Below are 13829 nucleotides of genomic sequence, written 5' to 3'. Positions count from 1 at the left end.
AGTGGAGAATAGTTTTTTGGACTGCAGACCTGTATCCAGTGGTGTTTCGCAGGAATTGGTGCTGTGTCCACTTTTGTTTGTCATTTATATAAATGATTTACATGAGAATATGGAAAGCATGGTTAGTAAGCTTGTGGATGACACCAAGATTGATGGTATAGTGACAGTGAAGAAATGTATCTAAGATTTCAGAGAGAACATGATCAACTGGGTCAATGGGCTGAAGAGTGGTAGATGGAGTTTAATTTGAATAAATGCAAATTGTTACATTTTGGTAAAACAAACAAGGTCAGGACTTACATAATTAAAAGTACAGCCTTGGGCAGTGTTGTAGAACAGAGAGACCTAGTGGTTCAGGCACAGAATTCTTTGAAGTTTGCACCACATATAAATAGGGTGGTTAAGACGCTTATCATGCCTGCATCTATTGCTCAAGCCTTTGAGTATATAAGAGTTGGGACATTATGTTGAGATTGTACAAGACGCTGGTGAGGCCTCTGAAGGATACTGTGTCCAGTTCTGATCACCCTGTTATAGGAAGGAGATTATTAAGCTGGAGGGGGTTCAGAAAAGGTTTACCAGGACGTTGCCAGGATTGGAGGGCTTGAGTTATAAGGAGAAGCTAGGACATTTTTCCATTGGAGCATAGAACGTTGAGGGGTGACCTTACAGAGATTATAAAATCATGAGGGGTGTAGAGATGAATGACAGATGTCTTTTCCCTAGGGTGGGGGATTTCAAGACTTAGGGGCATATTTGTAAGGTGAGAGGAAAACGATTTTAAAAAGATAAGGGGGACAATGTTTTTTACACAGAGTGTGGTTCATGTGTGGAATGAATTTCCAGAGGATGTGGTAGATATGGGTACAGTTACAATGTTTTAAAGACATTTAGATATGAACATGAAAAAGAAATGTTTGAATGAATATGGGCCAAGCACGGGCACATGGGATTAGTTTAATTTGAGATTATGGTCAGCATGAATTGTTTGGACACAAAGGTCACCTTGGTACAGTATGACTCTGAGTGTAGCAGCAGAGGAAAGGGTAGAGATACCTTGAGCGCAATCTCTGTTCTCTCTGTGATTGATGTGCACTTGCATAAGCACAAAGTTTAGTTCAAACATGATGAAAGAGATGAATTCCAAAAGTGAGGTGAGGGTGACTGCCCTAAAACTAGAGTCAATGGAAAGCAGGGAGAACATTGTTGACTGGTTGAAATCATATCTAAAGCAAAGGAAGATTGTTATGGTTATCTTTGCAGGAGTTTTCAAGGGAGAGTCCAAGGCTCAACCATCTTCAGTTACTTCATCAATGATATTCCTTTCATCATAAGTTCAGAGGTGGGGATGTTCACCAATGATTGCACAATGTTTAGCACCAGTCATGACTCCTCAGATACTAAAGCAATCCAAGTCCAAATGCAGCTAGACTTGGCCAATATTCAGGTGTGGGCTGATAAGTAGAAAGTAATACTTGTGTCACACAAGTTCCAAACAATGAATATGTCCAACAAGATGTAGTCTAAATATCACTCCTTGACATTCAAGGGCATTACCACTGCTGAAACCCCCATTATCCACATTCTGGGTGTTATCATTGACCAGAAACTGAACTGAACTAGCTGTATAAATACTGTTGCTACAAAAGCAGGTCAGACGTTAAGAATCCTGCAATTGGTAACTCACCTCCTGACTCCCCAAAGTCTGTCCATCATGTACAAGGTACAAGTGAGAAGACTTGCCACTTGTCTGCAACAACACTCAAGAAGCTCAAAACTATCCAGGACAATGCAGCCCACTTGAAATGCACCGCATCCACAAACATGCTCTCCATCCAGCACTGACACATGGTGGCAGCAAATGAGTACAATTTACAGGATGTACTGCAGAAATCAACCATGGCTTCTTAAATAGCACTTCCAAACCCACAACCATTACCATTTAGAATGACAAGGGCAGCAGATACATGAGAATACCACCACCTGCAAGTTCCCCTCCATGGTATGCACCGTCCTGACTTGGAAACATATCATCGTTCCTTTAATGTCACCGGGTCAAATTCCTGAAACTTTCTCCCGAACAGCATTGTGGGTCTACCTACACCAAATGGACTGCAGAATTTGGAAAGGTAACTCATCACTTACCTTCTCAAAGACAATTAAGGAAGGGCAATAAATGGTGGCCCAGCCAATCACACCCACTTCCCTCATGAATAAATTTCAAAGAAGTGCTTTGGTCAAAACCTGGGGTATTAGCTGATCATTCAGAGAGAATTAGGCAGTGTTTCAGATGTTGATCAGCTGTGTGTACCTGTCAGCTAATTTTGCCTCAGTATGTGAAACTATTATGTCTTGGCTTCATGTTAGAGATAGAAAGCATCTGTTGCTCAATATGAAATGATAGCAATTTGCCTGTTTTTTTTTCTCCATACAGGTCTGTGTGGTTGTTCTGCTAAACTGAGTTGATCTAACTACTGGTGCAGGTGTGACCAGGATAACAAAGTCTCCTCCTGTATTTTCTTGGGTAAAGAGTAATCAGCTTGTGTAAGTCACAGAAAAATCAACAGCAAAAGGTTTCTCATCACAGTGATTCCAAGCAGCAATTCGGAGCAATTGTACACAGTCTGAACTCTATACAAAGGTTCTTTGTGGCATTCCCATGATTGGAAAGAACAAAAATAACAGGAGAGGAAGCAAGTCATTATCTCAAAAGCACGAGGAGAAAAAAAATCCACTCGTCATAAGATTTTGGCAAAGAGGTCCGACAAGGGCGCAGAACAATTTGTAGCAGTCACTGAGAGAGAAATACTCATAAATTACTGATAAAATAATCAGTTATCAGCTCAATAAGTCAGTAAGGATTTTGAACAGAATGAAATCGAAAAGATTTTTGAGCTTAATTTAAAATTTCTATATACTAGTATTTACAAGGAATGATTTATCAAAAAAATCCCTCAAACTTATGCATTGAGCTTGGTCAGGAATTATGAGGCTTGGATCCAACTCAATGCATCTTTTCGTGTGTGTAAACTTTATAGCAGGGTGAATGGCAGGAAGAACCATGCCTTTCCGGCAAATTTAACTATACCCAGCAGCAGCCTGCAACTGATGCTACTAGTGTCAAATCAGATGAATATTTGAAAAACAATGGGTGCTTATTTTTGAAGTTATTATTTATATTTGGCTTTACTTATGCCTTATATATTGAATATTTATATCAGTTCCTCGGTTCCAAATTCCCAATGCCCTGCTCCTATTCTGAGTTACATTCTTTTACATTTTGCAACAGTGTACAATAAAACTGATCAAACTGGTAAATCAATATGACATTTGTATTTTTCACATCAGTTTTCTTTGTACCTCTACTAACTGAACCTCTACAGTGACCAATTTTAGGATAATAAAAGCAACTTACTGCAGATAATGAAAATCTGAAACACACAGAGAGAATGCTGGAGAAATTCTGGCATCTATTCTTCTCAGAGTCCTGAAAACGTCATACCAGACTCAAAACACCAATTCTGTTTCTCTCTCCATAGATGTTCTGCGCTGTATTGTTCTATGTTCTATAAGGTTCCACATAAAAGACTCATCCATAAGATAAGAATGCATGGAGTTGTGAGGAATGTACTAGTATGGATAGAGGGTTGGATAACCAATAGAAAGCAGGGGATTGGGATAAAGGGGTGTTTCTCTGGTTGGAGATAAGTGGTGAGCGGAGTGCCGCAGAGGTCAGTGTTGGGCCCGCAACTGTTCATGATATACATTAACGATTTGGGAGAGGAGACCGAGTGTAACATATCCAAGTTTGCTGATAACATTAAATCGAGTGGGAAGGCAAACTGCAGAGGATGTGGAGGGTCTGCAGGGAGATTTAGATTAAATGAGTAAACAAAGGTCTGTTGAACCGAGTACAATGTTAGTAAATATAAGGTTATCCACTTTGGAAGGAAAAATAGTAGATCAGAGTATTATTTCAATTGTGAGAGATTGCAGCATGTGGTTGTGCAGGGGCACTTCGGAATGCTCGTACATGAGTCGCTAAAAGTTGACTTGCCGGTGCAACAGGTAATCAGGAAGGCAAATGGAATATTGGCTTTCATTGCTAGAGGGTTTGATTTAAGAGCAGGGAGGTTCTGATGCAATTGTACAATGTGTTGGTGAGGCCGAACCTGGAACATCGTGTGCAGTTCTGATCTCCTTACTTGAGGAAAGATATTACAGGCTTTGGAGGCAATGCAGAGGAGGTTCACCAGAATGATTCTGGAAGTGAGTGGGTTACCCTATGAGGAGAGGTGTGCCACCTGGGACTGTACTCGCTAGAATTTGGAACAATGAGATGGGATCTTACAGAAACATGTAAAATTATGAAAGGGATAGATAAGATAGAGGCAATCAAATTGTTTCCATCGGTGGATGAACTAGGACTAGGGGACATGGCCTCAAGATTAGGGGGAGTAGATTTAGGTCAGAGATGAGGAGGAACTGCTTTTCCCAGAGAGTAGTGAATCTCTGGAATTTTCTGCCCGAAAATGTAGAGGCAGCTTCATTAAATATATTCAAGACCCAGTTGGATGGGTTTTGCATGGCAGGGGAATTAAGGGTTAGGAGGAGGAGTTGAGATGCAATGATCTTAATGAATGGTGGAGCAGGCTCAACGTGACAAATGGCCTACTCCTGCTTCTATTACTATGAAAACCTTCTGGCTTCCACACTTCTTATTTTTTATTTCAAGCCCAATTGCACACTACCTCTGATGCGGCAAGCCAGGAACTGTCCATGAAACTGAAGACAGAAGAAATCCAAGTTCAATTATCTCCTGCACTTTGCAAAGATGATTAACATCAGCTATTCTCTGCTATATTCAAAGGGCCATTATTCACCATAACTCTGCCATTGAACATGCATCTCACCAAGGGTGATGCATTACAACCCTCAGTATTATATGCATTATATCCATACAAAGGATTATGCAATGACGACGAACTATTCTTGCGTCCACTTATTTCATACTCAATTCCTCCCTTTGTTTCATTGCAGGAAAAACTGAGCCAGAATCCCTCAGCTCTACTTCCACCTCCTGAGGAGGAAACCAGAGAAGCCTCAGAAAATGCATTTAGCAAGGTGCACCTGTATCCTCCACCAGCAAGGTGACTTTCATCTCAGAGGTTCGCTATCCAACTTAGCCTCAAGGGCATATTCCAGTAAGCCTGTCACTGACAATTTTCTGCGGCTACTCAAGGAGGATATGTATGAGGTATCTGGCACCCTAAGAACTGTTGGAGACCAAGCATCTGTTTAGACCCAGGCTGAAGACATCCTCTATTCCTGACTGTGAATGACTTGGTCAGTCTGCAGAGACATGCACAGGAATATTGGGCAGGTGTGTAGGATCTACTCGTTGAGCTGGAACGAAGGATGGAAGAGTCCTGCAAAGTTCTCAGCGCTGTGCTGGCTCCACCGTGCGAGCTCCTGACTCCTCTCAGTGAAAGGTTGCTGTTGCATAGAGACCCAGGACCAGTTGAGCACTCAGTAACTGCTGAAAATGTATTTGTGTGGGGAATACATAATTATACTCAAGGAATATTTTGGAAACACTGAAAAATTTTGGACTACTTGGATATTTATAGATTTAGAGGGGTTGTACCATGTGACTTCCTAGAAATGAATCAGCAGTTCAATGTGTATTCTAAGACATCTACTGCTTTTCTCGAAATCAAGTGACTTTGGAGGAGCCCTGGCTGACATAAGATCAGGAGTGTCAGACATCCTGTTCATTCCAAAAGTGGGCTCTGAGGGAGCTGGATCAATGTTAAGGTTTCTCTTCATGTAAATAAAGGGTGAATTGGTGACAGGATACTGGCCTATGTGGAGTTGTTTCAGAGGCGAGAGAAAAGCACACTCATGAAGAAATTCATTTGAAGTAATCAGCTTTGAGTTGCGGTAAGCATGTATGGCATCATGCCATTATTTAGGAAGCTTGACTTGTTTGATTCTGCTGTCAATGACTGGGCCCAGTAAGTCAAAAGAATGACATTGGGGCAGATGAACAGCAACGAGTAACTCTTTTTACAGGTTGTGGACCCATAGGTTTTTTGGTTATTAGGAGCCTAACGTTCCCTGAGGCACCAGTTACTAAAAACTTTCAAGAGTTGATGGATTTAGTTCAGAAATACTATGACCCTTAGCCTCCTCTAATTTGGAGATGCTATAAGTTTTTCACGATGTTTTGAGAACCAGGAGAATCCATATTGAGATTTTTGACTAGGTTGAGATGACTGGCAGAGGTATGTGACTTTGGTTTAACCCTTAATGAGTTGCTGAGAGACCGTTTGGTATGTGGGATTACTGATGTAACCATGCAAGAACATCTACTAGCTGAAGCCCAACTGGATTTCAAACAGGCACTACAACTAGCTTTGTCATTGGAAAATGCGGCAGTGGAGAATATAAGTTGCAGGATATTCCGATGGAAGTAGTCGAAAGTGAGGACTGCAGATGCTGGAGATTAGAGTCAAGATTAGAATGGTGCTGGAAAAGCATAGCAGGTCAGGCAGCATCTGAGGAGCAGAAAAATCAATGTTTTGGGCAGGAGTCCTTCATCAGGAATGAGACTGGAAGCCTCGGGGGTGGGGATTAGTACAGCACTATACCATCCATCATCCAATGTCTGGCAGAAAGAACAGTCTAAATTTTGAGGCAGGCTTAAAGAAACAGCCTATATCTTCACTAGATACTAAAGTGTCCTTATTGGACCAACCCTCATGCTACTACAGAGTTAGCTCCAGCACAGTTGCTAATGGGAAGAAGTCTCCACACCAGGTTAAATCTGATTTTCTCAGGTGGAGGGGAAACAGCATCAGGAACACCAATACCAGACATAAAGTGAAAGAAAAAGTTTATTTCAGGGGACAAAGTTTGGTGTAGGGACCTGCATGGTTAAGAGGCATGGTAGACATAAGGTCAGGTCCAGTGATGTATAAAGTTCAGGTAGGTGTGGCGGTCCTCACCAAGCATGTGGATCATATGAAGTTAAAAATCACACAACACGATGTTATAGTCCAACAGGTTTATTTGGAAGCACTTGCTTTTGGAGCAATGCTCTTTCGTCAGATGGTTATGAAAACTGCAAACTCACAAAGAGTGCTGGAGCAAAATGTGCCCAGCTTCTTGACAACCTTTCCGTCTGTTCTGGGATTTGTGGATTCTCCATCTCCCTCAAGCGTTGAAGATACCTTGGAATCTGACTTGGGCATAACTGATGTCAACACCTATGCTGCCTGAACAAGAGAATGAATTTCTTTTGAGACACTCCGGGTGTAAGCTATTGTGTGTTACTTGCTGCCCATGTCAGAGGCTGAGTTGGAGGAACCTGACCTGGTGCTAAAACGCCAAAGGAGGAACTACAACAAAATGAACTGACCGATGTCCTTGGACTCAGAAGGGGAGGGATGTAATGATTGTAACGTTGTCAGCCAGATGGATCCCATAGAGTATGAGTTGCCTGACTGAGGCTGTTAATCTGGTCTAATCAGGGAGCCTGGGCTGACAGATAAGAACTGGAGTGTCAGAAATTCTGTTCACTCTGAGAGCTGGCTCTGACGGAGCTGGATAGGGTGAATAGCCAAGGTCTTTCTCCCAGTGTGGGCAAGTCTAAACCTGGAGGTTATAGATTTATAAAGTCATAGAGATATACAGCATGGAAACAGATCCTTTGGACCAACCCATTCATGCCGACCAGATATCCCAACCCAATCTAGTCCCACCTGCCAGCACCCGGCCCATATCCCTCCAAACCCTTCCTATTCATATACCCACCCAAATGCCTCTTAAACGTTGCAATTGTACCAGCCTCCACCACTTCCTCTGGCAGCTCATTCCATACACGTACTACCCTCTGCTTGAAAATGTTGCCCCTTAGGCCCCTTTTATATCTTTCCCCTCTCACCCTAAACCTATGTCCTCTAGTTCTGGACTCCCCCCACCCCAGGGAAAATACTTTGTTTATTTATCCAATCCATGCACCTCATAATTTTGTTAGCCCTATAAGGTCACCGCTCACCCTCCGACGCTCCAGGGAAAACAGCCCCAGCCTATTCAGCCTCTCTCCATAGCTCAAATCCTCCAACCCTGGCAACATCCTTGAAAATCTTTTCTAAACCCTTTCAAGTTTCACAACATCTTACCGATAGGAAGGAGACCAGAACTGCATGCAATATTCCAACAGTGGCCTAACCAATGTCCTGTACAGCCACAACATGACCTCCCAACTCCTGTACTCAATACTCCTGGCCAATAACAGAAAGCATACCAAACACCTTCTTCACTATCCTATCTACCTGCGACTCCACTTTCAAGGAGCTATGAACCTGCATTCCAAGGTCTCTTTGTTCAGCAACACTCCCTAGGACCTTACCATTAAGTGTATAAGTCCTTCTAAGATTTGCTTACTCAAAATGCTGCACCTCGCATTTATCTGAATCAAACTCCATCTTCCACTTCTTGGCCCATTGGCCCAACTGATCAAGATCCTGAGGTAATCTGAGGTAACCCTCTTCGCTGTCCACTACACCTCCAATTTTGGTGTCATCTGCAAACTTACTAACTGTACCTCTTATGCTCACATCCAAATCATTTATGTAAATGACAAAAAGTAGTAGACCCAGCACCGATCCTTGTGGCACTCCACTGGTCACAGGCCTCCAGTCTGAAAAACAACCCTCCACCATCACCACCCTCTGTCTTCTACCTTTAAGCCAGTTCTGTATCCAAATGGCTAGTTCTCCCTTTATTCCGTGAGATCTAACCTTGCTAACCAGTCTCCCATGGGGAACCTTGTCAAACGCTTTACTGAAGTCTGTATATATCACATCTACCGCTCTGCCCTCATCAATCCTCTTTGTTACTTCTTCAAAAAACTCAATCAAGTTTGTGAGACATTATTTCCCACGCACAAAGCCGTGTTGACTATCCCTAATCAGTCCTTGCGTTTCCAAATACCTGTACATCCTGTCCCTCAGAATTCCCTCCAACAACTTGCCTACCACTGACGTCAGGCTCACTGATCTATAGTTCCCTGGCTTGTCCTTACCACTCTTCTAAGGGAAGAGGAAAAAGATTTTAAAAAGACCTGAGGGGTAGCTTTTTCATATAGCGGGGGGTGCATGTATGGAACAAGAGGAAATGGTGGGAACAGTACAATTACAACATTTACAAGGCATCTGGATTGCATATGAATAGGAAGGGTTCAGAGGGATTTGGGCCAAATTCTGGTAAATGGTATTAGGGATTGGGATGTCTGGTCCGTATCGATGGGTTGGACCAAAGGATCTATTTCCATGCTATATGACTCTGTGTCTGGATACTGCTGCTCTTTCATTCAATTCTGAAGAAGGGTCGCTGAACCTGAAATGCTTTTTCTGCACAGATGCTGCAGACCTACTGATTTTCTCCAGCTGTTTCTGTTTTTATTTCAGATCTCCAGCATCAACAGATCTTTGTCTTTAGATCTCTAGATTTGATTTCTAGATTTGATTGTGATTATAGAATGGGGACATAAGATTATAAACTACAGTTGAATGTAATTACACTGCTGCTCAGGGTACACATTTTATTAATATCTGTAAAGTAATGTTTAAATTACACTGATTTTGTTTTTATTAGAGCCATAGAGATGTACAGCACAGAAACAGTCCCTTCGGTCCAACTTGTCCATGCCAACCAGATATCTCAACCCAATCTAGTCCCTCCTGTCAGCACTTGGCCCATATTCCTCCAAACCCTTCCTGTTTATATACCCATCCAGATGCCTTTTTAAGATTGTAATTATACCAACCTCCACCACTTCCTCTGGTAGCTCATTGTATACATGCAACACCTTCTACATGAAAAAGTTGCCCCTTAGGTCCCTTTTATATCTTTCCCCTCTCACCCTAAACCTATGTTTTCTAGTTATGGACTCCCCCATCCCAGGAAAAGACTTTGTCTATTTATCCTATCTACGCCCCTCATGATTTTATAACAGCCTCTCCCTGTAGCTCAAATCCTTCAACCCTGGCAACATTCTTGTAAATCTTTTCTGAACCCTTTCAAGTTTCACAACATCCTTCCGATAGGAAGGAGACCAGAATTGCACACAATATTCCAACAGTGGCCTAACCAATGTCCTGTACAGCTGCAACATGACCTCCCAACTCCTGTACTCAATACTCTGACCAATAAAGGAAAGCATATCAAACACCTCCTTCACTATCCTATCTACCTGCGACACCACTTTCAAGGAGCTATGAACCTGCACTCCAAGGTCTCTTTGTTCAGCAACACTCCCTAGGACCTTACCATTAAGTGTATAAGTCCTGCAAAGATTTTGTTAAAGTCTTGGCTATTGGTTTTCTCAAGGGGGTCATCTGGAATTTTTTTTGTTATTGGTTTAGTGTCAGGGGGATCATTCTGTGGAAAAATTAATCATGATCTTGGAGGGGCCAAACACGGTTTTCATATTCTAAAGTATATTCTGGTGACAATAATAAAGTGAAGGATCGAAACGCGTACTCTTTAAAAATAATTTACCTCAAAAAGCGTGTTTGATAAAGGTAATGCAGCCCTCTTCGTTGACAGAGGTTTCGATCGAATGTTTGGTGCTCCTCCAGGCCCCTCTCGGTGGATGTGTCTATGATCGGCTGCTTTGGGCTGGCTGTTGATTTTTGAATTGTGTTTGACGGTTGGGCGCGAGGCTGGGCCCTGGAGCCGCACCGCCATCCAGCCAGGCCGCCCGCCCGTCCGCCGGTATCTGCAATGGCTGACATTCTCATTTTCCTCATTCGCGGCCTGGGCCGGGCCCTGGACCTGCTCTGCTTCCTGCTGGACGTTAATTTCTGGCTGGTCTCCTCTGTGGTCGCTGCTGTCTCAGGTACCATGCATTTGCTGCTGTGTCTGCCCGGTGCCGTGGCGTGTTTGCTCGCCCTGTGCTGCAACCTGCTGGGGCTGCTGGTACTGGGGGCGGCGGAGTTATCTTATTGCACCCTGCACTTCGTTCTCAACCTGGTGTGCAGTTTGCTGAGCGTGCTGTTCAGCCTGGCAGAAAGTCTGAAGCTGGTGGGTCACCTGCTTTCTTACCTGAGCCTGAGGGGACGGGAGATGCTGCAAAGGGGATTCGCCAACGCTTTCAGCTCTGGTCACCTCTTTCTCAAGCAGGTGTGGGATGCTGTGGGGATCCTGGTTAGCCTGTCTGCATATTTTGTCAATACCTTCATCAACTTGTTCCTCATTGGAACCCAGAACCTCCTTTCTCTTGTCACAATGCTGTGGGACCCCTTGGTAAGAGTATCGGATGTCTTTGCTTCAATTCTCACCTATTTGTCAAGCAGTGTCCTTGGCAATGTGATCCTGCTGTGGACACCGTGCCAGTTTGTCATTGAAGTCCTGATGTCCCTCACCAAACTGTTGGTTGACATTTTTCTCCTGAATCTGTATGGGTTGGCAATCACTTTTGTTGTCATCTCCATCATCACAATATATGTAAATCCAGAGTTAATATTGAGGATTACTAATCAGATGACTCTATACTTGAGCATTGCACCAAATCTTCAGTGGATCAGGAGAAATATTGCACATATCTGTGGGTTAGTAGTGGCTACTGTGCAGCTGATGGTCAACTCTGAGATGTGGCAGCAAATATACAGTCAACAACTACATGGGTTGAACCCTGATTATATCAGTAACTGGCCTCTTGACCAAAGAAGGCAGCACCAGACTGATCGTAATGACAACTTGGAGGATCGAACATTCACGGACCAACAACTAACTATCCAGTTAGAACAGCAAATAGATCCCAACCCAGCCCAAGGAAATGGTAACCCTCTAAGGGAGCAACAGTTAACCATGGCTGAGACATCTGTATGTGGACCAGAAGCTGGCAATGAATCTTTGTCTTCGGTAGCAAAACCAGCAGGTGGCAAAGACAATAATAGCAATGTTCCTGTGGAAAACAATCTTTGGATGCTTTTGAAGGAGCAAGAAGAACGGAAAAAATGTGTTATTTGTCAGGATCAAGCAAAATCTGTGTTGTTGCTCCCATGCCGACACTTGTGCCTCTGTCAAGGTTGCACAGCTATTCTCTTGGAGCAGCCCGTCTACCAACGCAACTGCCCACTTTGCCGCCAGATGATCCTACAAACATTGGATGTGTATTTCTGATTGGCCGTTTGAATAAGCTTTAATAGAAAGGGTTTGATTTGTTAGTGTCTTTAATTGACCAATCATTGAAATGTTAACTGAACACATTTTCAAATTGTTGTGCAAATCTTTAGCCATGGGCTTTAGAATTCAAATATGATTCCCTTTCTTTTTAACCATGACCAGTACAAGCACTGCTGTATACGAATATTACCTTAAGAGTGTATGTATGTATTACTGGGAATTGGAAATCTCGGTTCCAGCACTTTATTCGGTAACCTGTCCAAGTGATAACTGAAAACACAATTGATTTTTCTCATGTTCAGTTGTGTGCTTCAGCATCTGCCATCTTGGTCACTGGTTTCTAGAGATGACAGTGAGAAACTGAAACCACGAATTTCTGACTGCTCAGTGACCAGCATTGTCTGGTCAACAAATGCAAGGGTTGGGGGTGGTGGTGGGGGAAACGCCGCAAAATAATCAGCTTTGAGAGGCTGGTGCTATCGATTCAATGATTGTTTAATATTTTAGTACAGTGAGCTGTACAGGGTCAGGGCCCAATGATCATATATTTCTGGATTGTCTTTACAATTTATCTGAAATGTAATTTTCCTTCTTTAAGACAAATTGTAAATTATTTTTACATGAATGGCCCTTGGATTATCTATCTGATATTTTGGGAACATTCTCTAAATTTTTGTTTATAGAATGCTGATGCACCATCTGAAACACAGTATACATTGTGAGCAACGAGGTACAGTAACAAAGTTTGACGTTAACTAGTTTGTTTAAAAAAGCAGCTGAACAGTGTCTCCAATTAAGGTGTGACACCACATGAAAATCTATCTACATTTAAGTTTTTTTTTCATGTTTTTAGTTTTATTCCTTTAAATAATTACAGTAATTCTTGACCAAATCTGAATTGCAGATTACAAAGGTCAAAGAGAGTTTTACTTCTTTTTTGGGCTTTTTATTAGTAATGCTACACACCAAAGAATAGTGGCACTGTTCAATGGATGTCTCCAGACATTTGAGGCATTTGGAACTAAAGATTACTTTAAGAAATAAAGCTTTGAGGACCATTTCTCTGTCGACTGGAGTTGGAGTAGTGGATGGGTTAGTTCTTGGGTCCTGTGCAGACTAACTGATAAATGCACTGCTTAAATTAAACTCATTCATTTCTCTCATACCAAATGTTTGTCAGTACAGATCCTGTCTGAATATTGCATGCTTTCTGCTGCACAGATTTGAATTTGCTGAGATGCTGAACTTAAGACTCCTACTACAACAAATATTTTTATAGTAACACAACCTGAAATAAATGTTTGTCTTTTAAATTTATTGAGGTGAAGATGTTGTATCACAAGAATATTACCTTACTTTACTCTATCTACAACAGCTGATTGTATGCCAAGCATATCGTAGTCAACATTATGCTAACAATATTTGGAAGTGTGTATATGATGATGGTGACTGCAGTGTTCTTCAGATTGCTTTCCTTGAGCTTGGTACTTACCTGTAATGGAAGTCTTTTGTGAGACATTATAGATGTGAGAGTTGCACACCTCTGATTTTGGAATTTGTAGTTCTCAGTATAAAGTTTGTAGATCAAGACAATGATGAGCGAAATGAAGAAACGAACATAGATCTAAAAA

At 42.2% G+C, this 13829-nt stretch overlaps 1 protein-coding gene across 1 annotated transcript; it reads left to right on the top strand.

Annotated features, from left to right (window-relative positions):
- Positions 1–10708: 10708 nt before the first annotated feature.
- Positions 10709–13515, top strand: rnf26 (ring finger protein 26). Its single transcript, XM_043677735.2, has one exon. It carries the CDS (start codon positions 10795–10797, stop codon positions 12193–12195), a length of 1401 nt encoding a protein of 466 aa, XP_043533670.2. The 5' UTR covers positions 10709–10794; the 3' UTR covers positions 12196–13515.
- The last annotated feature ends 314 nt before the right edge of the window (positions 13516–13829 follow it).

This window comes from Chiloscyllium plagiosum, unplaced genomic scaffold, assembly GCF_037043375.1.
Source record: "Chiloscyllium plagiosum isolate Xiang-an unplaced genomic scaffold, Cpla_swu_hap1 HiC_scaffold_29, whole genome shotgun sequence".
Taxonomy (NCBI): Eukaryota; Metazoa; Chordata; class Chondrichthyes; order Orectolobiformes; family Hemiscylliidae; genus Chiloscyllium; species Chiloscyllium plagiosum.
This window is presented reverse-complemented; position numbering and strand designations above follow the sequence as displayed.

Bases quoted from the DNA above. Each gene is read 5' to 3' on its own strand.
- rnf26 (XM_043677735.2), top strand. From the start codon at position 10,795: ATGGCTGACATTCTCATTTTCCTCATTCGCGGCCTGGGCCGGGCCCTG.